This window comes from Xyrauchen texanus, chromosome 20 (genome assembly GCF_025860055.1).
Source record: "Xyrauchen texanus isolate HMW12.3.18 chromosome 20, RBS_HiC_50CHRs, whole genome shotgun sequence".
Classification (NCBI taxonomy): domain Eukaryota; kingdom Metazoa; phylum Chordata; class Actinopteri; order Cypriniformes; family Catostomidae; genus Xyrauchen; species Xyrauchen texanus.
In genome coordinates, this window is record NC_068295.1 from 41,496,804 (window position 1) to 41,521,595 (window position 24,792).

Here is a 24,792-nt window from a genome sequence, read left to right on the forward strand (position 1 = left end):
ACAGGTTGACCATTTTCTTCTTCATATAATTTTATGTCCTCATGTCTTCGTATTCGACATGAACGGAGAGTATCTGTGTGGATAATATGCCATGGCAAGCACTTCATTTGCTCAACTATACATATGTAGTGGTGGTTCTTTAAAGTAATAAGCTTATTGCTTTGTCATCAAATTGATATTTTGGTTGTATGTGCTGCATTCGTATCGGTTGCATGTCAATAAATGCACTCCAAAGTGGTGACCAAGTACATCAATATAAATAGTTACATTTATTAAAGGAGAAATATTTAATATTGACATCAAGCGTTTAAAAGGGGTACTGCAGTCCAAATTCAAAATATTGGAGAGAGTTGTCTCCCCTGCCCCCCCTCCCCAGACTCAGCTCACACAATTTGTCGGGTTGAGGACACGCAGCAAGAACGAGCAAACTGACAATTGCAAGTGACGAGCCTTACACTGTAAGTTTATCAGCTAATGTATACATTTGCAATGTTTTTATTGTTTGCAAATTATAAACCAGCTCATGTGGATTTTTTATAGCTCTGTCAATGTTAGCTAGATGTACTGCTGGTTTCCATGGCTGCAGCGCGCTGTGTTGCCCGCTAACTTGTTTCAAATCTTGCAACCCGTGGTGTCGATATACTATTGAGAAATTGGCAATGGGCAGGATCACACAGGCCAAAACACAAACAGAAATTTCGGACCGGAATGGACATTTCAAAGTAGAATATACTGGCTGTAGCATTGTTTTTGGAGAAGCCAGATTTTCAATTTAGCATGTTTCCTAAATCTCTGATTACATATTAGGAAAATGTTATGCTTTAGTACAGTAAATATATTACATATGGCTCCTTTAATGATAATGATTAAATGATGTGTTCTACTGTCAACTAAAATAGGCTATAGCTATTAAAATTATTTATTATTACACGGCTCTCTGGAATACTCGATTCTGATTAGCTAATCACAACATTTAGAGATGATTTCTGAATAGCAACCACATCCAGGGATTAAGTGATATCAGACCGGTCATCTGGGAATTAGAAGTCATCTTTCTCAAAGTGGTCAAATCATCTGAGAAGTAACAATGTTATTAGATTGATTAAATCAAGTGTTAAGTCTTAATGCTGCATACTATGTATCAGATAGCTTTAGCAATATATGTGCCATATTTTATTAACAACACGAACTGTGGCTTCTAACCTGCCTTAATATACACTGATGAGTCAAAACATTATGACCACTAACAGATGAAGTGAATAACATTGATCATCTCCTAACAAGGCCACATGTCAAGGTCTGGTAGATTAGTTGGTAAGTGAACAATCAGTTCTCGTAGCCAATGAATGCAGGAGAAATGGGCAGGAGTAAAAACCTGAGTGACTTTGACAAGGGCCAAATTGTTATGGCCTGATCACTGGGTCAGAGTATCTTTGAAATGGCAAGGCTTATGGGGTGTTCCCGGTCAGCAGTGGTGACTACCTACCAACAGTGGTCCGAGGAGGGACAAAAGACAAACCGGCTACAAAGTGTTGAGCGCCCAATGCTCATTGATGAGCAAGGGCAGCACAGGCTATCCTGACTGGTCCAAAAGACAGAAGGTCTAGAGTGGCACAGGCCACAGAACATTTTAATGATGGTTACGGGAGGAATGTGTCACAACACACAGTGCATTGCACCATGCTGTGTATGGGGCTGTGTAACCACAGACCAGTCAGAGTGCCCATGATGACCCCTGTCCACCGTTGAAAGCACCAACAATGGGCACACAAGCATCAGAACTGGACCTTGGTGAAGTGGAAGAATGTCGCTGGTCCGATGTGTCCCGCTTTCTTATACATCACTTGGACGGCCGTGTACGTAAGGGTGTTTACTTGGTGAAGTGATGGCATCAGGGTGCACTGTGTGAAGATGACAAGCCGGTGAAGGGAGTGTGATGCTCTGGGCAATGTTCTGCAGGGAAACACTGGGTCGGCCCATTTTGACAGACCAGACCAGGTACATCACTTTATGACAATGGTATTCCCTGATGGCAGTTGCCTCTTTCAGCAGGATAATGTGCCTTTCCAGACTGCTCACATTGTTTGGGAATGGTGTGATGAACATAATGAAGAGTTCATGGTTTTGCCCTGGCCTCCAAATTCCCCAGATCTCAATCCGATTGAGCATCTGTGGGATGTGCTGGACCAACAAGTCCGATACACGGCATTTTAAACCAAGGACTTTAAGGATCTGCTGCTAATGTTTTGGTGGCAGATACCACAAGACACCTTCAAGGGTCTTGTAGAGTCCATATTAGACAGGTGGTCATAATGTTTTAGCTCATTAGTGTAGAGAGCTTAATATATTAATTGTGGAATATTTCCACATTCTGAACTGTACATAAACTGCTGGTTTTCATATTTTTCATTCCACTTATGTATCAATTAGTGTTAGTATAAATGTTGTATTTAAGTAATTGGGTGAATAAACACATTATAGTGAACATTTTTTGTATTTTGTCAAAGTGCATGATGCTGCTACTTCTGACACTGACAGCACGTATCCCTCAGCTTGAATACAGGTGGGCTGTATTCTGAGCAAATACATTTCTCTTTATCTTGATGTGGGCATATTTATCTCTGGTGATTCAGTCTTATTTACATTTCTTTCAATGTTTATCAAGTGGTTTGATTGTCCATTGCGAGTGTTAAACAACTACATTGTTTGCTTACATATGCTTATATTTGAGAAGGTAATAGATATCGAGCCCCTTTGACTCTCATGTGTATGAGAGAGAGAGAGAGAGAGAGAGAGAGAGAGAGAGAGAGAGCAAACATTTGCACAGAGCTGTTTATTACGGCAAACTCCAATGACTTTTAGCCTGAGTTACCAAGTGAAAACAGGTCAAACCCTATTATAAAAAATACTTAGCTTTATGTTTACATAGCAAAATGAGGCACAAGATGTGTGTGATTAGTTAACAATCTAATTAGTTTTCTCTCCCTCTTTTCTCTCTCTCTCACCTGTCCTCTTCTTAGATTTGTGTGTCTGGCTTTGAATTTCAAGCCTTTGCAATACAATTAAATTTAACTTTATTACTCACTGAGGAGCATTGTTGTTTTGGTCATACAGAGCGAATCAGAAAAACACAGACAAGTGAAGACTACAGCATGCAATTAGAATAAGTTGTAGAAAAATAATAGTTCATATTTTACTTGAAGCCTATATATACATTACTACATTTGAAAGAATTATTGATGCCTCATAGTGCATATAACACTATACATTATATAATCAGTTATATGTTTTTGTGAATAATTTTAACCGCAGTTATAGTAGTACATTATAAAACTTACCTATTTGTATTTGTTTTATCTTTGAAGAGCATAATACATTAAAACACAGAACCAACACCCAATTTATTGTGTATATGATGTGTTATTGTATTATTATACTCATCAAAGGTGTACAATAACTATTAATAGTAAGATTATATGAATGTTCTATGGATTATGTTATACAGTATTTATGTTTGTCTTATATGTAATATAACGGTTTTTAAATATTTCTGAAAATATATTATGCATATTAATGTGTATTATAAATAGTGAAAAAATGTACAGTATAATGCATGAAGAGTATCTTATATAATGCATTATTATATAAAATCATAGTGTTACCAAAGAATAACGGTACCACTTTTCACTTTTTAAATAAGATTGTTTTCATTAACACTAGTTACCTACATTAGCTAACTAACAATAAACAATCCTTTAAAAATTCATTAGTTATTAGTATTTTTAAAACTGTATTATATATCAAATCAAAGTTTCACGAATGAAATTGGTAACACTTTTCACTAATTAAAGATTTTATGCATTACACTGTGTTATGAATACAGTTTTTTAAATATAATGTATTAAGAACATCTTAATTATAATGTATATACAAGCAAAGTGTTTCCAAAAAATATCAGTTAGACTTATGTTATGAACATACACTCGCCTAAAGGATTATTAGGAACACCTGTTCAATTTCTCATTAATGCAATTATCTAATCAACCAATCACATGGTAGTTGCTTCAATGCATTTAGGGGTGTGGTCCTGGTCAAGACAATCTCCTGAATTCCAAACTGAATGTCAGAATGGGAAAGAAAGGTGATTTAAGCAATTTTGAGCGTGGCATGGTTGTTGGTGCCAGACGGGCCGGTCTGAGTATTTCACAATCTGCTCAGTTACTGGGATTTTCACGCACAACCATTTCTAGGGTTTACAAAGAATGGTGTGAAAAGGGAAAAACATCCAGTATGCGGCAGTCCTGTGGGCGAAAATGCCTTGTTGATGCTAGAGGTCAGAGGAGAATGGGCCGACTGATTCAAGCTGACAGAAGAGCAACTTTGCCTGAAATAACCACTCGTTACAACCGAGGTATGCAGCAAAGCATTTGTGAAGCCACAACACGCACAACCTTGAGGCGGATGGGCTACAACAGCAGAAGACCCCACCGGGTACCACTCATCTCCACTACAAATAGGAAAAAGAGGCTACAATTTGCAAGAGCTCACCAAAATTGGACAGCTGAAGACTAGAAAAATGTTGCCTGGTCTGATGAGTCTCGATTTCTGTTGAGACATTCAGATGGTAGAGTCAGAATTTGACGTAAACAGAATGAGAACATGGATCCATCATGCCTTGTTACCACTGTGCAGGCTGCTGGTGGTGGTGTAATGGTGTGGGGGATGTTTTCTTGGCACACTTTAGGCCCCTTAGTGCCAATTGGGCATCGTTTAAATGCCACGGCCTACCTGAGCATTGTTTCTGACCATGTCCATCCCTTTATGGCCACCATGTATCTTCCTCTGATGGCTACTTCCAGCAGGATAATGCACCATGTCACAAAGCTCGAATCATTTCAAATTGGTTTCTTGAACATGACAATGAGTTCACTGTACTAAAATGGCCCCCACAGTCACCAGATCTCAACCCAATAGAGCATCTTTGAGATGTGGTGGAACGGGAGCTTCGTGCTCTGGATGTGCATCCCACAAATCTCCATCAACTGCAAGATGCTATCCTATCAATATGGGCCAACATTTCTAAAGAATGCTTTCAGCACCTTGTTGAATCAATGCCACGTTTTAAGGCAGTTCTGAAGGTGAAAGATGGTCAAACACAGTATTAGTATGGTGTTCCTAATAATCCTTTAGGTGAGTGTATATATATATAAACTCCCTTTTTCAGGACACTGTATTTTTAAGATAATTTTGTAAAAATCCAAATAACTTTACAGATCTTTATTGTAAAGAATTTAAACAATGTTTTACATTCTTGTTCTATGAACCATAAACAATTAATGAACAAGCACCTGTGGAACAGTCGTTAAGACACTTATAGACGGTAGGCAATCAAGGTTACATTTATAAAAACTTAAAGACACTAAAGAGTCCTTTCTACTGACTCTGAAAATCACCAAAAGAAAGATGCTCAGTGTCGCTGCTCATCTGCGTGAATGTGCCTTATGCATGCTGGAGTGTGAGGGCTAGGGTCATTACCCCATAAATGTCCGGGAACTTGCAAGTGCCTTGGTGGAAGATTGGGGTAACATCTCACAGCAAGAACTGTCAAATCTGGTGCAGTCCAGGAGATTCACAGCAGTACTGAATGCAGATGGTAGCCACACCAGATACTGACTGTTACTTTTGATTGTGACCCCCCCCCTTGTTCAGGTCGAAACATATTTTCTGATTATTTGTTTTGCTTGCTTTTCCTGCTGGATGGCATATTTTATTCTGGACATTTAGGATATAATATTTGATTATTCAGCCAACTAATCTCACAGAGAAGTAAAAAATGGCTAATTGTTTCAGAAACACACAAAGGTGAAAGCAGATATCAAGTTTTTGGCTACTTGGGGCTTATAGCAGCAATGATCGGCGCATTAAAGAGACATTTGTATTTGATGACTTTGTGAATCTTTTTAAAATATTTTGAACTATGGTATTAGGGCAACAAAATTAACTGTAGTCAGATTCCTGAGAATGGGAGCTCTCATATAGCATGGTGGCCACACCAGAAATTGACTGTTACTTTTGATTTACTTGTCCATTTAAGTGCTATGTGGAGGGCGTTTATAGTCATATAGAGTTTAGTTAACATGAACTAACAATGAACAACAAATGTACTAATCTTTTACACTTACCAATATGTTAATTTCAACATATACTTTGTGTTAACTTAATGTTAAAAGTGTATTCATATATGTTATCATTAGTTAAAACATTATGAACTAGCAAGAACAATAAACAATTGTATTTATATACCATTAACCAAGATTAATAAATATATACAAATATTGTTCCTAGTTAGTTCATGATATCTAATGCACTAACTAATGCTAACAAACAGAACCTTATTGGAAAGTGTTACCATAATATAGTATGAAAGTGTTGTATGTAATGAAATATAAAATAAATACACTATGAAATTAATATGTATGAGCTTATAACAAATAAATATGTTAATTTAAACATGGTTAAACTAGTGTGTCAAAAGTGTTACCATGAAGGGTCAGACAACTGCTTTGGTGAAATTAAGGTCTGTGCTAAAGTCCCTAATAGTGATTTAGTGCATGGCCCTGCATGTGGCCCCTGACACTGGGCTTCATGAAGCACATCATTAGCCTTAAAACATCTGGACTGAGGTGTTGAGTGTCTGTGGGATGGAGACGAGACAGAGTGATGTACCACATGGGTTGAGGAAGACATCAACATCTGTGACCTATTATCAAAGGCATTCTTCAAGTTGCTTTATTCAACTTATCAAACTGATTAACTTTAACTGAGAACATTGACGTAGATGCTGAATGCAACACATTTACACTTTATTTATAGTGCTTCACATTTACCCTGCACCTACATAGACAAAAAAGACCATATTGAGAAATATTGTGCAATACTGAAATACACAAAGCACAACACGTCAAGGGAGCGGAATATAGCTTTTCAGTCAACATGAAATCAAAATGGACTCTATTTACTCTCAAAATACACATTCCAGTCTTATTGAACATGATTCATCAGTGCATGTTATTCCAAAGAGAGAAAAAAAAGGTTTGTCATCAAAATCTTTCATCAAAACTTGCTTCGCTTCTAAAACAACTACTTTCCTATTTGGCTGGTGTCACCTTGCCACGAGGGCTATGGTAAATGTAAAAATAGACTACTATTGTAGCCTGCTGTGAATGCTTTTTCAGAATGATTTTAAAAGCATAACATTTATATTTGATAACAATGCAGAAGGGGCAATATATGTAATCTGTCAGGGCAGAACAATCCCATCTTGCAATCAACCCTTCTGTGTAGCTTCACAGAAATCAACTTGTAAATATTAATATGATAATCTATCAAGAATTCACTGTGAAGCTAAAACATAAATGTGCAAAAACAATACAAATAAATCTGAAATATCATATTCCCTATGTAAAACATCCAATAAAACTACTCAAATATTATCAGGAGACAACATCAGAGACTTAGTCTGGTTGGCCTCAAAACTTGCTTTACCAGCAGCTTGGTGTATTCTCCTAAAAATAAAGTGGACAAATAATCACAGTATTCAGAAAGTTATGCTTAGTATTATTTGGTGTACATTAAAATGCAATAAACTAATGAAAATGTACCTCAGTCTGTGAATAGCGAGGCTGATTGCGAACAATACCACCACCATCAACAATGAGATGTATATCAATAAGTACAAAAACTGATCTGGTAAACAAAGAAAATATGTTTAACGACATAGAAATTATTTCAACAATAATAAAAAAAACAAAGTACAGTGGCAAGTAAAGGTTTGTGAACCCTTGATTTAGCTGGTTTTCTGCATTAATTGGTCATAAAATGTGACATCTTCATCAAAGTCACAACTATAGACAAACGCAATGTGCTTAAGCTAACAACACACTAACAATTATAATATTTAATTTATTGAACAAATCCCACTATACAGTCACAGTGCTGTGGAAAAAGTCATTGAACCCTTGTATTTAATAACAATGCGTTCCCTTTACAAAAAGCTTCACTATGATGCTGCGCTTTGCTAAGCACTTTTGGGAACAATCCTGCATTGTGACCAGCTGTGAATGTGCGTAACACGTCAATGAACTGACCGGAATTTATAGCCTCGGCTGGTGAGATCATTAGATGCACCTGTGGCCAGGCTATAAATAGACCAGTGTGTCGTCAGATCCGTTTTCTTCAGAGCATACTGTGCTGTGTATCTCACAAGCCTGTCAGAAACTTTCTTTACTCTGCTTTCTCCTTTCCCTCTTTCTATATATATATATATATATATATAGAAAACTCCTGGCTTTAATTAGCTTTTCTTTACATTATTAAACTTGGGGTTCACATACTTTTTCCAACCTGCTCTGTGACTCTTTGAATGACGCATTAAATATTTATAAGAACAATACAATAATTTGTGTGTTCTTAGTTAAAACAGATTGTGTTTGTTCATTATTGTAATTTAGATTAAGATAAAAACAGATTTTAAGACAAATTTATACATAAATGCTGGTAATTCCAAAGGGTTCACATATTTTTCTTGCCAATGTACAGTGTACATCAGTTGTACATGTGTTGAAAACCCACTCCAATTTATTGCATTAACTCACCACTTAACCACTGCTGCTCAATGCTTGATGTATTGGTTGGTTGCTGTTCAATGCTTGATTGATTGGTTGGTTGTTGCTCAATGCTTGATTTATCAGATGTTTTTTCTTTGAAAGTTTTTTGAGTCCCTGAAAACTCTACAATTTGAGCAGTTAAATCAGAAAAGAACATAAAACAATTTCACATATAAACCATGAGGCTCTGCCAGCAATATGTTAAAGGTGATGTGTATCATTTCCTCGATAATAAAATTAGGACTGTCAATTGCTGAACCATTTTAATAAAAATGTATTACATAAAATGCTAATTGATTTAATCACAATTAATTGCATATAAACACTATTTTGTGAAAGAGGCCCCAAAATAAAGATAACTAAACATATAATAATTGAAATACTAATAAATGTACTATATAATATTATATAGTATTAGACACTACAACAATTGGCTTTAGAAGTCAATATATTGTTTGGTTTATTTCCATAGAGTTAATTATGATCATTTCACTGGCCTGCAGTCCGCAGCGATTCCTTTTTAATAATTTAATCAGTCTTCCGAGATAGAACGCTCCCTGTCTATCTATTTTTGGAGTATCTCACTATAGTTGTATTGCATTTCAATGGTTTACAGAATATTTAGCCATACAATTAGCATTTTAGAATGCTGTGTCAGGTTAAATGTAGTTTGAAACTCTAAAAAAAATGCATTTCGAGAGCCCTGCATTCTTCTCTGTCCAGCAGTATTTGATCAGCTGCCTGTACAGCTGGAACTGTGCTTACTGTCTCCTGCTGATGAGAATCACAAAAATCATGAAGGTGGCATTTTAAGCTTTAATTCATCTATTCCTCATTGCAGTGGTTTGATTAATTGCGTTGATGTTTTAACTCAGAATTTTTTGTATAATTATTCGCAATGAATTAGCGCATTAAATAAATAAATTAAGTGAAGTTAAATCCCTTTTATCTTAGTTTAACATCAATATATTTGAAATAATTTTTGGGGATGGCAGTTGTGCAGAAATGACACACTTCATCTTCAAGTAGAATACAAAATGCACACTAATTAACACTGACTGATCACAAGCCAAAGGCCTCTGTGAGTACTCACTGAAAACTGACTTGTTTTGGAACATGTGTTGGAGCTCATTGCACTTATGTTGGTGATGATGACGCAGTCCATCACAAGTACATGGATTGTGAAGTATTGAACCCATTGTGGCCACAAACGCCACCCTGCATTCATGTTCTTCCCCAAGAAAAAAGTCTGGGTCTAGATGCTGTAGCCATTCACTGGTCGAATGCTCACCGTATGGAGCTTCCACTGCACCAAAACATTCTGACAGGTACCTGTTAAACGTCTGCCTGTGAACGGTAAAGAATTGGTTTCATTAGTTGACTATATCAAAACAATCCTGCTGTAAGACCAGAGCATGTTGAGTTTTGGTCGCTGATTCTCAGCATGGGATGATGGCTTGGAAGACTTCCTCGGTCAACCAGTTTCACCAAAACCATGTTAGTCAAAAATCGACTCTGCAAGACTGTACTTGGTCAACCTAGACCAGCACTAACCAGCATAATTCATTGTAGACCAACATGGAAATCATGAGACTCTGAATGTTACCAAAAACAAAAAAAATCCAGTGAGCGGAAGTTCTGTGGACAGAAATGCGTTGTTGATGAGAGAGGTCAACAGAGCATGGCCAGACCGGTTAAAGTTGATGGAAAGGCTATGGTAAGTCATATAACCACTATGTACAATTATAGTGAGCAGAATAGAATCTCAGAATGCACAACACATTGCACTTATTGAGAGAACCTTCAGGCGGATGGGTTACTATTCTATTTAATAATTTAATATATAACTATATGAAGTGATTATAGTGTTTCATGTATATAAATTGAAATAGTGATGCTTTTGCAAGTGTGAAAGCATTGTGATCACAAGTTCAAATGGAACATCCTGTTTTTGAGCAAAAGACAAATGTCTCTTTATTATAAAGAGCATGCATCTGATCATATGACAATCTTGGAGTAGCATAGAATGTATATATACTGTATATGAATCCTAATAGATATTTTGCTTATATCACCTGGAAATCTGCTGAGGAGAAAAACACATGTGAACAAAGGAACTATACATAAGTATATCCTATATAAGCCTGTCATAAATGAAGGAGAGGAGAAGCCACAGGAGCTGATCACCGGGTGGTACGAAAAAATGCTATGGAATCAGAAATTTGTGTCTCCAAAAATATTTGACTCGACTGCACGTTGATTGCTGTGTTGAGAAAATCTACCACGACACTACAACAGCAGAAGTCACTATGTTGGGTAATTTATTAAGACCAAAGTGTTCCTAATAGAGTGCTCAGTGATTCTAGAGCCATTTATCACTTGAGCACTAATGGAGGAATTCTCTACATTAACCCTGTCTGGGGTATATTTTTTAGATTTACTGCTTTTGTTGCTTAACATGATATACACAAGTATAACATGTTTCTGGATTAACATGGTTTGTTATTTCTGGAACAACATTCCTATCAACCAATCACTGCCCTCTCATTTTTGAAGAATGTTTAGGATAAGGACTAGGGGTTGCACTTACTAGTCGATTAGGTCTTCCACTAGTCGACATGTTGGATCCCTGTAGATGAGTCATAGACCACATGACATTAATTTTGTCCCTACTGAAAAATAACACCCACAGCTAAATTGGTTGGCTGCTTATGATTGGTCACCAGCCTGGTCATGCTGGTCGATTGGCTTTGTTTTTTAAAGAGGAATTTTTGGCATGTTTTAGTTGGTCAGGCTTGGAGAGCAACTGGCCTCTCAGCTTAAACCAACTAATACCAGCCCATCATGGTTTCATGTTTTTTTTAAATGGTAGTGACGTTCCTGACAGCACACGTTCCTAACCCAGATGTATTTTTTGTATATTTTATATTTGTTTGCTCATCTGCACTACGTCAATGGACATTTCCTCTTGGATGTCAATAAGACATTCAAGCAGGTGTCTTTGAGACGTTTATGATTTAGAATATTTGTAAATCTGATCTTTTTAAGATTTTTAGCAAATGTTAAATACATCTTGATGCTTTCAAGATGAAAAGATCTAAACCAGACATCTCAGAGATGTATGTGTGCTATCTGGGTTGTGATGGCCAAACAAATTTGGAACTGCATGTAAATTCAAATAAACTGAACCTGGAGTGCTTTGTGTACACAAAGCATGTTCTAAGAAAAGGAAACCGCTATGGCACTGTGAAAAATCTGAGAAGTGAATTTGGAATTTTTACATTTGGGCAGTCAATTTAACGTGTATTCAGTGTGATTAAATCTATTTTAAAAAAAAAATCATATTTAAAACAAGCTAATGCAATTATTCATATCTCCTGACCTCCTAACCATAATAAGAAATATTCCTACTATTGAAGCTATTCAAGCTTGAAGTACCACCTGTTTTCTCCAGGGGGCAGTAAGTGAAACATCAGCTGTATAGGCAACACGCAGCTTATACAGAGAACAAATGGCACTCACCAACAGCAGACAGCACAACATGAGGACATGTTCTTGCTTTCAAACACAGGTTGATGGAGCACAAATCCGAAGGCAGGGATCTCAAGACATGTTTCTCTAAGTTTCAAACTGCGTTTGACTTAACACAGTGACCTAAAAACGGGTTGTTTATGATGTGATGCAACCAAAGTGAGACGCTCCAAAAATGTCCGTCTGATGCAGGTGTATACTGACGTGTCTTTAGAAAAGCCCTTATAATACATTTTGGACTGATTGACGAATTCAGTTGCAAAATGGATTGCTGTGAACATTAGGCAAATGATGATTGAATAATGTATTTTAATTTTCTGATTCGTATATATATTTATTACATTAGAGCTGTCAGAATACAGAATAACATGTTAATCGCATGCAATTTTTCCTAATTGCTGTTAATGCATTTACCAATAATACAGCATAAACCAGCATAAACACTTGTTGGAAGGTGGAACTTTTGTAAAGTGTCTGACATTACACTGACCCACACACACAGCAGTAATTCAGTGTCAGTGATAAAGTGATGGACCTTGTGGCAATGGCATGGTTCAACGTTTGTCCGGTGAGAGGGGAAGCAGTAAGGATTCATCCCTGGGTAAGTCTAACAGCTGTTTATTGTTGCAGTAATATGGGAAGAGCGATACGAGGGGCCCACGCCAGAGGAGGAAGGGAGAGAGAGTGGTGCACAGCAGTGCGGTATGTTAGAGTGCTTAAGAAAGCCACCATTGACTGTTTGTTATTGGAAATAAATAGTTTGAATTTACCTGAACCTTGCTTCCTCATTCCCACATTGTCCAGTCCTGTTACCGTGATGCCGAACCCGGGACTTGAGAAGATGATACGCAGTCATGGGGTCCTTGCTATTGGCCGAAGTCATCCAATCTCTTGCCAGCATGCACCAGGTTCAGCAGCAGGCCCAATCGAGACCAATGCTGGTCATTTCCAGACAATTCTCTGGGCTCAAGCAGAGGACCAGCAGGTGCTCTGGAGCTTCTTACACCAGGAGCAAGGCTCAGGCATGACCCCAGACCCCACAGTGTCCATGTCCCCGCTCACCGGACGCAGCCTGGAGCAACATCAAAAGCACATCTGCTCGCTTATGCTGAGCCAGCACGGCCACCTGTTTCGCCCAATGGCTCTGTGACACCTGACATAATTGGCTGCTGGTGAAGGAGCATGACGCAGAGGAAGTCGTCGATCTGGTGGTGCTGGAGTAGATCATCCTTCATCTGCTGACAGGAACAGCGGATCCACCGCCACCGCACGGCGTCGCTGAATAATTCCAGGGTGTCCACATCAGGATGACATAAGAGAGGCCTCAGAGGGTTCCCTGCTGGGGATTTCCCTCTGGAGCAGTCACTAGATAAGACCCTTAGGCACACCTTTGATAATTTTTATCATGTGAAAGTGATTTACTTTTTATTGTGGAAGGCTGTGTTTGGAACATTTTAATAAAGCATTATATTGTTGCATATTTTTTGTTTTCTTTGCTAAAATGGAAATAAATGAATTTTGACTGCAAAATAAGTATTTATGGTGTGATTAACCACAAAAATACATTTTCTATATATATATATATATATATATATATATATATATACACACATATATACTGTATATATACGGCACCTCAGCGAAGGCAGCAAAAAATTATCAGTAAGGGTGGGGAGGGTGATGAGGGCAACAAGGGCAGCGAGGCCACCATCAACCGATTCGATATTTTCTTGCAAAGTCAACCGATTGTCATATAGAGAAGCTGAGATTCTAGGCGATACAAAAAATACATTGAAAGCCCAATGTCCAATAGGTTCATGAAGCTCCCCGAGACTGCCCAGAGTAGCACGATGTTCAGAAGTATCTGCCTTGAAGCTTCAATAGTGCTCTATATGAGCTATACATCAACTGTATTCTCTAGACATATTCATGTAGAAAAAAAAAGTGAATTAGGTTATTTAAATGAACATAAGCTGAACACATAGTGATGTCTGATATTTTAATATTTTATTAGCTCAAATATAAGACAATGTCTACACTCTGAAAATGTGTCTATGTCTAGTCTTTTTAGTATTTTACAAAAGGGAATTAAAAACAAAAATTTCAGCCAAAAGCCCTCTACACTGTAAAGAGGGCAAACACTTACCAACTAGTGAATTTCAGTAGTTATGCAATGCTTTGCTACTATAATACCTAATTTAGACCACCATGAATTTCCATGTTTATCCTGATTAGTTTATGTTGGTCAGAACTGGTTTACCTGGATAACCATGCTGATCACCAGCAAACAATGGAGCATCAGTAATGCTGGTCTTTTCAACAGGGTTAGAAAGCTCTATAATTGATCAAAAGAAACGTTGTTCCAAGAACACCATACTGGTATAAATTACATCAATGTTCAGGGCTAACCTGCACAGTGTATCTCCAGCGCAGCTGTCCAGCTCCTCCAGGCAGGTCATTGGTGTCTGCATCTCATCACTAATGCATGATCCAAAGTGTATTGAGGTCTTCATTTGCTGGCATTCCGGGTCTTCTCTTTCACAGTCACAGAACACCAGTGATTCTGCCACATCATGAGGAAGATTAGAGTAGAACTTACCTATTGCCTGCCTGCATTCACTGGGGTCACATTGAGTACTGCAGGCCTGGACAAATGGCACCATCTGTCTGTTACAATCTTCATCTTCAATACACGCTATTATCTCCTCAAGACAGGATCTATTCGTGTGGCGTACTGAAGAAGGGAATGATGGTTTACAATCCATGGACCACAACATCACTAATTTTGTCAAGTTTAATGGCTTTGGTGTTGCACGTGTGTTGTAATGTACAGCTCAAAGCCTTACCATATCGTGAATGACCATTGGTTTGCCATTCTTGCTTAAGTTCAGTTCTTTTTTGTGCTGGAAAACATAAAAAGGGATAGTTTACACAAAAATGACAATTCTGTCATCATTTGCTCTTATCATTTACCCTCTTACCACAAACCCTGTGTAAATCATTCACTGCTAATCTTCCCCACAGCCGAAGCTCTGAAATCTCATTTGCAATTGCTTTCATATTTAGAAATGTTAATTTGAGTCAAACCACCAATGGTTCTTGTGTGTGTTGTAACTGCACACAACATGCCGTTTAAATATGCACTGTAGAATGGAGAATTAGATTTGAGAGCTACAGTGAAGAGGAAGATTTTCAGTGAATGATAACATCCTGGTTACTTTCGTAAACTCCATTCCCTGATGGAGGGAACAAGAAGTTGTGTCGATGTAGTGACACTAGGGGCCACCCTTGGGAGCCCCAAACATCTCTGATCTTTGAGTAAAGGCCTATGGGAATTGGCGAGTGGAATCTGCATGCCACTCCCACAGACATACGGGTATAAAAGGAGCTGGATTACCACCATTCATTCAGGTTTTGTGCTGAGGAGCAGAGACAGGATCCCGGCCATTTCAGCGGGTAGATCAGTGTTGTGGCAGGAGGAAATCAACATCTCGTTCCCTCCATCAAGGAACGGAGGTTATGAAAGTAACCAGGACTTTCCCTATCAAAAAGAGTAGAAATCGTTCAGCTGGCAGCTATAATGTCCGCATCAGGGGGGTGTCCTTTCCCAAGGGGAAGACACTGCGGAGACCACACCCAGCCCGGAGGGGAAGCAATTGAATGGAAATACGTCACATGATCTTACCGAGTTTTGTCGACAGTGTCGCATGTGGAGAAGTCCCCATGGTAGGTCCTACCCAAAGGGGATGGATCTCTACAAACATGGCGTTTACCAACGGGGAAACCATCTTGCGGAAAATACATCACGCAGGGTTACAAACAGGCAACCAGAGCATGTGGAGCACCTACCCCAGTACATGGCCTAATAGCACACGTACTGGGCCGGCATAGAGTTTCTCTGCGAACTCACCTGCCACAGGGTTAAGGAGGAAGGACAAGGGTCCACAACCTCATGAATATGGCTGGGGCCTCCAGGAAGGGAAAGGTGCTGTACGCAAGTGGTACACCCGGCCAGTTGTCCCACAAACGTACCCGTTCGTACCTGACAACACATGAGACAAAACTGGCTCAACTTGGAGATTGTGGAACCTCGCAAAGTTATTGGGTGTTGCCCACCCCTCTGCTCTAAAGCGGAGCCATTGGTCAGGGCCCAGGAGGCCGCCACACTCCTGGTAGAGTGTGCTCATAGCTCCAAGGGGGGGCACTCCGAGGGCGTGATATGCCAAAGCGATGGCATCAATGACCCAGTGGGCGATCCTCTGTTTGGAGACAGCGCTCCCTTTCCGCTGTCCACCAAATTAGACAAAGAGCGTCTAAAGTTCTGCGTGCAATCCGAATAGATGCACAAAGCACGCACTGGACACAGCAACGACAAAGCTGGGTCTGCCTCCTCATGAGGCAGCGCTTGCAGGTTCAGCACCTGATCCCGAAACGGGGTCATGGGAACCTTGGGTACATAGCCCGGTTGGGGTCTCAGGACCATGTGAGAGTATTCCGGACCAAACTCCAGGCACGTGTTGATGACAGAGAATGCCTGCAGGTCCCATATCCTCTTGATGGTCGTGAGCGCAGTCAGGAGGACAGTCTTGAAAGAGACTGCCTTTAGCTCAACTGACGCCAGGTTTTCAAACAGGTTTCCTCGCAGGCCCAGTAGGACCACAGAGAGATCCCATGAGGGAATGAGGCAGGGTCTATGAGGATCAGGTCGTGCTTCCCGAGAGACTTACTGTCAACTAAATCATGGTGGTGCTATAGCGGCCACGTACACCTTCAAGGTGGAGGGGGACAGCTGCCCCGCCCTCCTCTCCAGCAGTAAGGAAAGCACCAACCCGAAGTCTTCATGTCGGGAAGAACACCACTTAGTGAACATATGCCACTTCAAGGCATACAGGGACCATGCTGAGTTTAGAGAAGCACTTACCTCCCTCCGGGTACCCACCATAGGACCAGGGGAGGAGGGTAACCGTCCTCGTAAACCATCACAACCGCCTGTGCGTGGGTGTGTTTGTGGCACAGCTGGGCGCACAGGAGCAGGGGGCCCGCCTCTGCAGTGCAGAGTCTGAGTGTGCGATGTCCGGTGGTCGTGAAAGTGACGGCGTAAACACCGGGTGTGTGACCCAGGGAATGAGGAAACTGCTCATTTTCTGAAAATGTGGGTAATGCAGCCCCTCAGGCATGCGGCAAAATTAAAAGAAAAGGAAACAAAATTTTCTCCTCCCGGCCCTCCACACGGGGATGGAGTTGTCTTCTTACCAGCTTCAGGCCTGCAGCAGGTCTCCACGTCCCTGGGTCGCCCGTCTGAGTCTGCTTTGTGCGGGTGGCTCTACGACGTGATCGAGCCGCTGGCGATGAGCAGACCGGGTGTGGGACCTTGATCCGTGCCAGGGCAGGATATGTTCAGTAGCTTCTTAACTACCAAGAACTGCTGGGCAAAGACCTTGACGGTGTCGCTGAACTTGGGAGATGGGGGCGTCAAGGAACTGTAACGTGTCAGCCTTCCTCATCTCGACCAAGTTGAGCAATAGGTGGTGCTCCTGGACCACCAGGGTAGACGTCGCCTGCCCAAGAGTCCGTGCCATGACCCTCATCACCCAGAGGGCGAGATCGGTCTCCGAGCGCAGCTCCTGCATCAATCCCGGGTCAGAACTACCCTTGTGCAGATCTCTTAGCACCTTGTCTTGGGGACCTGCAGGAGAGCTATGGTGTGCAGGGCGGAGGCAGACTGTCCAGCGGCACTGTAAGCCTCAGTGATGATGTAAACTTACAGGCAACCACCTTATCCACCTGGGGCATCGCCGAGTACCTCCTGGCAGCCCCAACTTCGATGGAAGTGAGAGCTCAGAGTTCGGGTCCGGGCAGAAAAAGGTGCCTACCATGACCACGTGAGCTCCTCTTGCACCTCCAGGAAGAAAGGGACCGGGGTGGGGAGCGGCCTTGAGCGGCGCTCCAAGCTGCGAGCATTCAAGGCGGGGTGGAGGGTTCCGTTCCAGCCCGACCCCTTGAGGGGTCATTCATGTGCAACTTCCGAGTGGGAAACTTTTTTATTTGATATATTTATAATATTTCCTATAGCATGTGAAGGCAACATAAGTCTAGCATTCGTAAAGCGTGAATGGTTTTGATCTAGTGCAATTTTATTCTGAGGTGATGGTAAACAATATATGCAAGGGTATGAGCTTTGCTCACACATGCAGAAAAAATAAGATTTTTGGCTCAAATACGTTTAGGTTTTTGTAATATGAACAGGGCAAAAACACCAAAAATCTGATTTTTACAAGCCTAAAACCACATTCGTAGGTGGTTTGGAAACTGATAAACATCTGATTTTTCTTAATGTGTCTCAGTCTGAATGGTGAGTTTGGATATTTCTGTGGTTTTTTCCATCATTCATTGTGTGCCTACACGTTCCAAACGGCTTAAATTATGCTTTCACAAGGCACTTCGACGGGAAACCAATAATGATGACCACGCTGTAGGATCGTTACAAGAACATTATCAATATACAATTACTTAAAAAGGGAGTTAAAATGACTGTGACAGGGCAGAATGACTGTTACAGGGCAGCCAAAGCAGTGCAAACCTCTGAAATAATACAGATATTGGCTTTACTCACCCACAGAGATGTGCTAAAGTGCAGAAACACACACCGGCTGTGAGCCACCACAGCACGATAAGGTACTGAATGACCTACACGAATACGGGACAACAGGCATCCCGTATGGGATCAAATATGGGATAGATCAGCTAAAACTGGACTGTTGTAAACCCTAGCAACCATAAACATTGCATATGTCACCTCTTTCAAAAAAATTTTAACCATTGTATGTGAAGAACGTAATATTTGATAATGCCCTCATTAAAAGACCCATTGCTAAACTCTCATGCATGTTGAATACACAAGTTTGCATTATTACTATGACAACTGACTTGGACGTGCTAGCAAAAGCTACTGCTTTCTGAACAGAAAAAAAATCAGATCTGTCCACATATAACATGCAGTTTGAACAGTGTCTAAAAAAAATAGATTTGAGAATAAATTACATTTTTCCTGCAGTGTGAACAAAGCGAAAGAGACATTATGCCACAGACAGAGGTGCAAAAACCATTTATGCAAGGTATCCATCTATGCGCCATGTAAAGGGGGGCACCAGCGGCTCACTAAAGGTGGTGCAAGCGGCCTCCTCGAACCCTCTAACATTGTTTCAGCATCCTGAACATCCCAACCGAAAAACATTAGCTCAACCAGTGACATGAGTTTGTAATATTGTAATCTGTTTTTTGACCAGTGGCATACCAGTGTTCAGGAAACAAGTTTGAAAACAATCATTATTATTGCATTTGCAATTGGTGGTGTATGAACAACACACTTCACCTTCAAGGATTTTCAATTAGAGCTATTATGTCAGCAATGTTTAATGCATGTGATATACCCAAATGATGCTTGCATTGAGAGTACAGCTGTTGTAGAGTGCTGCATGGATCCAGCCCAGAACACAGGCACTCTCCCAACAAAGGTGCCCGGGTCAACATCATCTGCAGATTGCTGTTACAGACCTTTGCATCAGTCATTCGACAGCTTCCATCTTACCACACAGATAAAAGAAAAGAGCAGTATAGCAACTTTTACTGGGAGCACTTTCAATGTCACCATAAGCATTGATCTGTTCAACATGTGGTTTTGACATGGGCTTATTATTAAACTATTATTTTTTAATACTTTGAGGTTAATGATAAATGTATGTATGCCAACACTGAGTGTTTAATCCTTTAATTGATCCTTGAAGTGACATCTCAAAATCTTGAAAGATTCTTCAAAAACATTATTATGGTCAGATGTCAAAATGTATCAAAGTGAAAGTCAAAATCACTTTTGAAAATGTGGATTGATGATCTCATATATTGCTTCCCTGGGGCCAATGTTTGCCTCTCTCATATGAGTACTACCAATAAACAACTTCAGTGCCCCTTAAAGCTAGGCCTATTTTCTCACTTGGATGGACATACGGATGGTCACAGTTTAGGTCTTATCCTTTGCTCAGGGCTATTGCTTTTAAAAACAATTATTGCCAATACAATAATGGGACATTGCACAATGTGGGGAGACTGGGGTTGATGAGCACAATATTTATTCTTTGTTGAATATATCTGCTAGAATAAACATTAAACCATTCAACTTATCTTAAGCTTAAGATAAAACAATATTGTTTTAAACAAAACTAAGACCACTCAAGACACATTCATTCTTAATTGTGATTTATGTATTTTATTTTTAGGGGCCAAGCACCAAATGTGCTGTGGCATCTAATGTATTCATTAGTTTTCTTCTTCCTCTGCAATGAGAGTCTATTTTTGGGGTGTCTAGAACAAAGTCTATAGCACCACCACTATTTAAAAAATGTGCTTATCTTTTATGCATACCATTTTGCCTAGAAACTAAATAATTTTTGCCTTTGATTACTCTCCACTTGATGATTGAAACCCTTACATTAAAATGTATCATTTCTCACTCTATTCTTTCAAACTTCGTCTGATTCTTAAGGTTAAGTTAACAAGGTTGATGTGAATCAAGAAGTTAGGCTGAATCTCAGCAACACTTTGTCCTATTGAAATGAAACTTGGTATGTTTCATCAGGACCATGATCTGAGGGGACATGCGCCACTTATGGGTCAAGAAAAATAATGAGGATTTCAGCAACATGATTTTTATGTAACATTGGCCATTTTGACTCTCTGCCATTTTTAAAATGATTAAAAATGTATCAGAATGCTTTGTAGAATTTAAATGATAATTGGTATGCAACATTGACATCATGTCCTGAGGGTACCTGAAAAGTTTGGAGACAGCGCCACATAGTGGTCAAAATGCTGTGTATCATTGCTTCCTTATAATAAGTCTTGAGACAATAATGGAGAAAAATTTCAATTTATTTTTCATTCAAAACCTGCATGAACAACAGCAGTATCTCAGCAACCATTTTGTGTGTTCACTGTAAGCTTGGCATGTCTCTTTGTCATCTTTAAGACTTGTCAACTGAGTGGCTCTAAACTACAGTTCAGATAGGGTGTTCGAGACCCCCGAAGAATGATTTTAAAGTTTTATTTGATCTTTGAGTTTTCACATTGAGTCTTCACATTGCTACATAGTAGGCCATACGTCACCCCATAATTACTGAATCAATTCAAAAGCACTTAGCTGTAAAAACTACATTTTCTCAGAAAGCATTTTGTACTCTTAACTGGAGCTCTCCCCTTGGTGACTATCAATGTTGTGGCCGTGTGCTACAGTGGATTGTAGGGATGTGTCCGAAGTTAAATACCTTATTCGGAAAGTCACAGATAATGACTTCAAAATGAATAACAAATTCTACCAAATAATAGAAAAAATATTGGTTACTCTGATTATCATGTGGCCAGCGTTTAATCGGGTAGCACCTTTTCGTCACACTGAGTATTTTGAGTGGCCCACTACTCAACCAAATAGCCCTTTACTTGACTGGCCTATCAGGAAATGTCCTGGTGTTCCTGATATCCAGTCCATCACTGTAACAAATACATGATTGTTGAGATATATATTGACAGGCTGAAAATATAAAGAAATAGTCAAATTTTTGTTGCCCTATCACCCAGCCCTACTGTTGTGCCATTAAGAAGTCACACTGTTGTTGTTTATTTTGGATTTAAATTTAATCTTTTTTTGTTTTATTTTTAGCTTTTTTATTGTAGTTTCTTTTTTTACTAACAATATGGATGATGAGGGAGAGCAATCCACAGCTGACAACACATAATCAGCTTTATCATGTAATTAAAATAAATACAAATAGTGTAATTAAATATAAGAAGTAGAAGAAGAAATTCTTTTATGAATTATACAAAAGCATATTTGTAATTTGGAAACTAAAAATGAAATAAAGTAATATAAAACAGGTTTTTCATTGAGTTTTGAATACTAAACAGTGAATACTGAAATATACAGGTATATTATATATTATACAGGATTTAACACTTTTTAATCATATAAATAACAACAGTAACTGTACCAGCCATTGAAAAATCATATTGGTTGACCACTAATTTGAAATATATTTTGTTGGTATGAATATAAAAGTTCAGATCTAATATAATGATTCATTTTTTCTGCATTACTATCTGTGTGCCAACCAACCCCAAAACCAATGTTCCAACCTCCCTCACACTCTTTTTATAAATTATTTTAGCCAGACAGCATAATTGATCAAATCTTATATCAGCATATTACTGGTTTCCATCTCTATTAACTAAAGTACATATTTTTAATATCTTTCGCTCAGTTATTTTGTAACACTTTTAGCTTGTTTTTTTTTTTTGTTTTTTTATTTGGCGTAAACATTACATTTGAGCATCTAAGTATGAACCAGAATTGGAACCTGTAGCCAAATAACCTCACTCTACTATATCCCATCAAACCTGAAATAATTTAACAATTAATTATTTAATGGCATTCTGTGTACTTCATAGAAGTTAAAAAAAAAAATCTGTACCTTTAAAATCACAGATATTCCTGAAGACAACCTGTTCATTTCTGCAGAAGCTTGGAGAAACACAAGCATCCATGTGTGAAATGCAGTCTGGAGATGTTGATGTGTTAATGCAAATTACCTGATACAACAAATGAGACACTGGGACAGAAAATAACATTCATAATTGAAACACTGCCATAAATCATTATTAATGTAATGAGAAATGACAATTTAACAGAATGGATGAACACAATATTTAATAAAAGGTCTATCGTTTTTCAAAGCCATTATATAAAGCTATATACAAAGCCAGTTTACAGGGTCCAGCACTCTGGCACCACTTGATAAATGTTGCATTCTTTTCTAATTTAATTAATAATAATAAACTTCATTATCAATTATACTGGTATCATCAGCATAATTTGTTTGAAGGATTATCCATGCTATTTCAGCATGATTTGAACATGATACAAAGAGCTTCTAGTCCTATGTTTCAATGGAAGAAAAGAAATCTGACCTTTTGTTCAAAGAGTCATTTGCTAATTTTCTCATTTAAGTGCACTGTAAAAAGTGCCTGAAAAACAACCTTTTAACCTACAAATTTTCTTAACTTGGTAAGACCGCTAGATATCTGGTTTTAGTCAAGTCAAAAATATTAAATAATACCCCTGAATCAATCTAAGTACATTGGTTACAGCAAAAAAAAAAAAAAACAATATTCATGCCATAATCAGTTCTATAATAACAGATAAACTTGATTCCACTTTAATTTAAATGTTCCTGTTTCAATCTAAGCGCAACATATACTAAATAAACACTTAACCGTGCGCAGGAGAAATCAATTTAAATTTAGCACATCAAGAACTTCCAGTATCAACCTTGAACAGCAAAAAGCTCACTAATAATTTAAACAGATACTTTACTCACCGATGAGAAGTGCGGCTTTCATGGCCCTCATACAGCAAGAGACGGTGTTGGTGGTGTATCAGTGTTAAGCACCTGTGCGAGTGGACATCTCGCTTCAGCGCGCTCTATTCACCAAGAGACGGGCACAACATAGCGTGACGTCACAACGCTAAATAATAATCCCTGTCAGGTGTTGAATGTCATCTACAGCGCTAACTGCTGCACCGTGATAGATAGATAGATAGATAGATAGATAGATAGATAGATAGATAGATAGATAGATAGATAGATAGATAATAAGGCCATATTGTGTACTACCTTTATATGTTTTGTTCATCTGTGAAAGAAAAAAAAAATAATATTTTTTGTCCCCTTAAGAGTACAAATATGTACCCAAAACAAGCAGTAGCGGTTTTAGGCACGGGCGAACTCCGTCCACAACAGAGCAACACTCTAATGAAATTAGTGGGCTAAAGTCAGTCACACTCGACTTTCTTCCAAATAACGCACATTTTATTCATAATATTATAAATACAGGCCTATAGTTCCTGCACATTTTTGTTTTTCTGTGTGAAATGGCTAATAAAAATAAGTAATACAAAACGATTATGTGGTCACCTCACCAAGGTGAATTGGTTTAGTCTTGACTTCTGGCCGTGACTCGTAACGTGGTGAGTGACAGTCAAAGCCATCAGGTGCACAATTTAGGAAAAAAAGAAAAGAAGAAGAGGAGAAACGAGCAAAAGATAGAGGTATGCAACTATGTTCTCTCTGTGATATGATTACGGTATCCATGTTGTCATGAATGAAGGGCTAATGTTAATTGTTGGTAACTTACGTTTGTTAGTCTATTTGCTATGATGCTTGCTATGCTTATACAACAATAATTTGGTTTTAAGTCAACAAACACGAGATCTAATTTCACCATAATATTGTGCTTTCAACCAAACTGTTACAAGTTCAGTTATTATTTATTTCCATCAGTTGGGTTACGTTAGGCCCTGTAATTAGCCAACGGAATTCTTTTTAAATCTGTAGGTAGTTTCAAAGAGACGACATTTGCTATTTATTTACTACTTATTTGCTACATGACACATGCCATGAATATGAAGGAGGTTTTTATGCATGTTTATGACAACTGTCATTAAGTGTCACTCGCTCAATAATGACATTTTTAATGCAAATATGACATT

The 24,792-nt window shown here is 38.8% G+C and overlaps 1 protein-coding gene across 1 annotated transcript; it reads right to left on the reverse strand.

Annotated features, from left to right (window-relative positions):
- Positions 1–7,011: 7,011 nt before the first annotated feature.
- On the reverse strand, positions 7,012–23,695 carry LOC127660471 (GDNF family receptor alpha-like). Its single transcript, XM_052150732.1, has 9 exons — positions 23,621–23,695; positions 22,715–22,852; positions 19,628–19,780; positions 15,044–15,100; positions 14,607–14,931; positions 9,760–10,013; positions 8,655–8,789; positions 7,662–7,746; positions 7,012–7,565 (listed from the first exon to the last, which is right to left on the reverse strand). The coding sequence occupies exons 1-9, from the start codon at positions 23,649–23,651 to the stop codon at positions 7,484–7,486; spliced, it is 1,260 nt and encodes a 419-aa protein (XP_052006692.1). The 5' UTR covers positions 23,652–23,695; the 3' UTR covers positions 7,012–7,483.
- Between the last annotated feature and the right edge of the window lie 1,097 nt (positions 23,696–24,792).

What these genes read in the sequence shown, in the direction of transcription:
- LOC127660471 (XM_052150732.1), bottom strand. Translation starts at nt 23,651, where the DNA reads ATGAGGGCCATGAAAGCCGCACTTCTCATCG. An exon ending in GAAAGCCGCACTTCTCATCG is followed by an intron (nt 22,853 to 23,620) that starts GTGAGTAAAGTA and finishes TTTCTGTCCCAG; the next exon opens with TGTCTCATTTGTTGTATCAG. An exon ending in GCTGGAGATACACTGTGCAG is followed by an intron (nt 10,014 to 14,606) that starts GTTAGCCCTGAA and finishes TACCGTTCACAG; the next exon opens with GCAGACGTTTAACAGGTACC.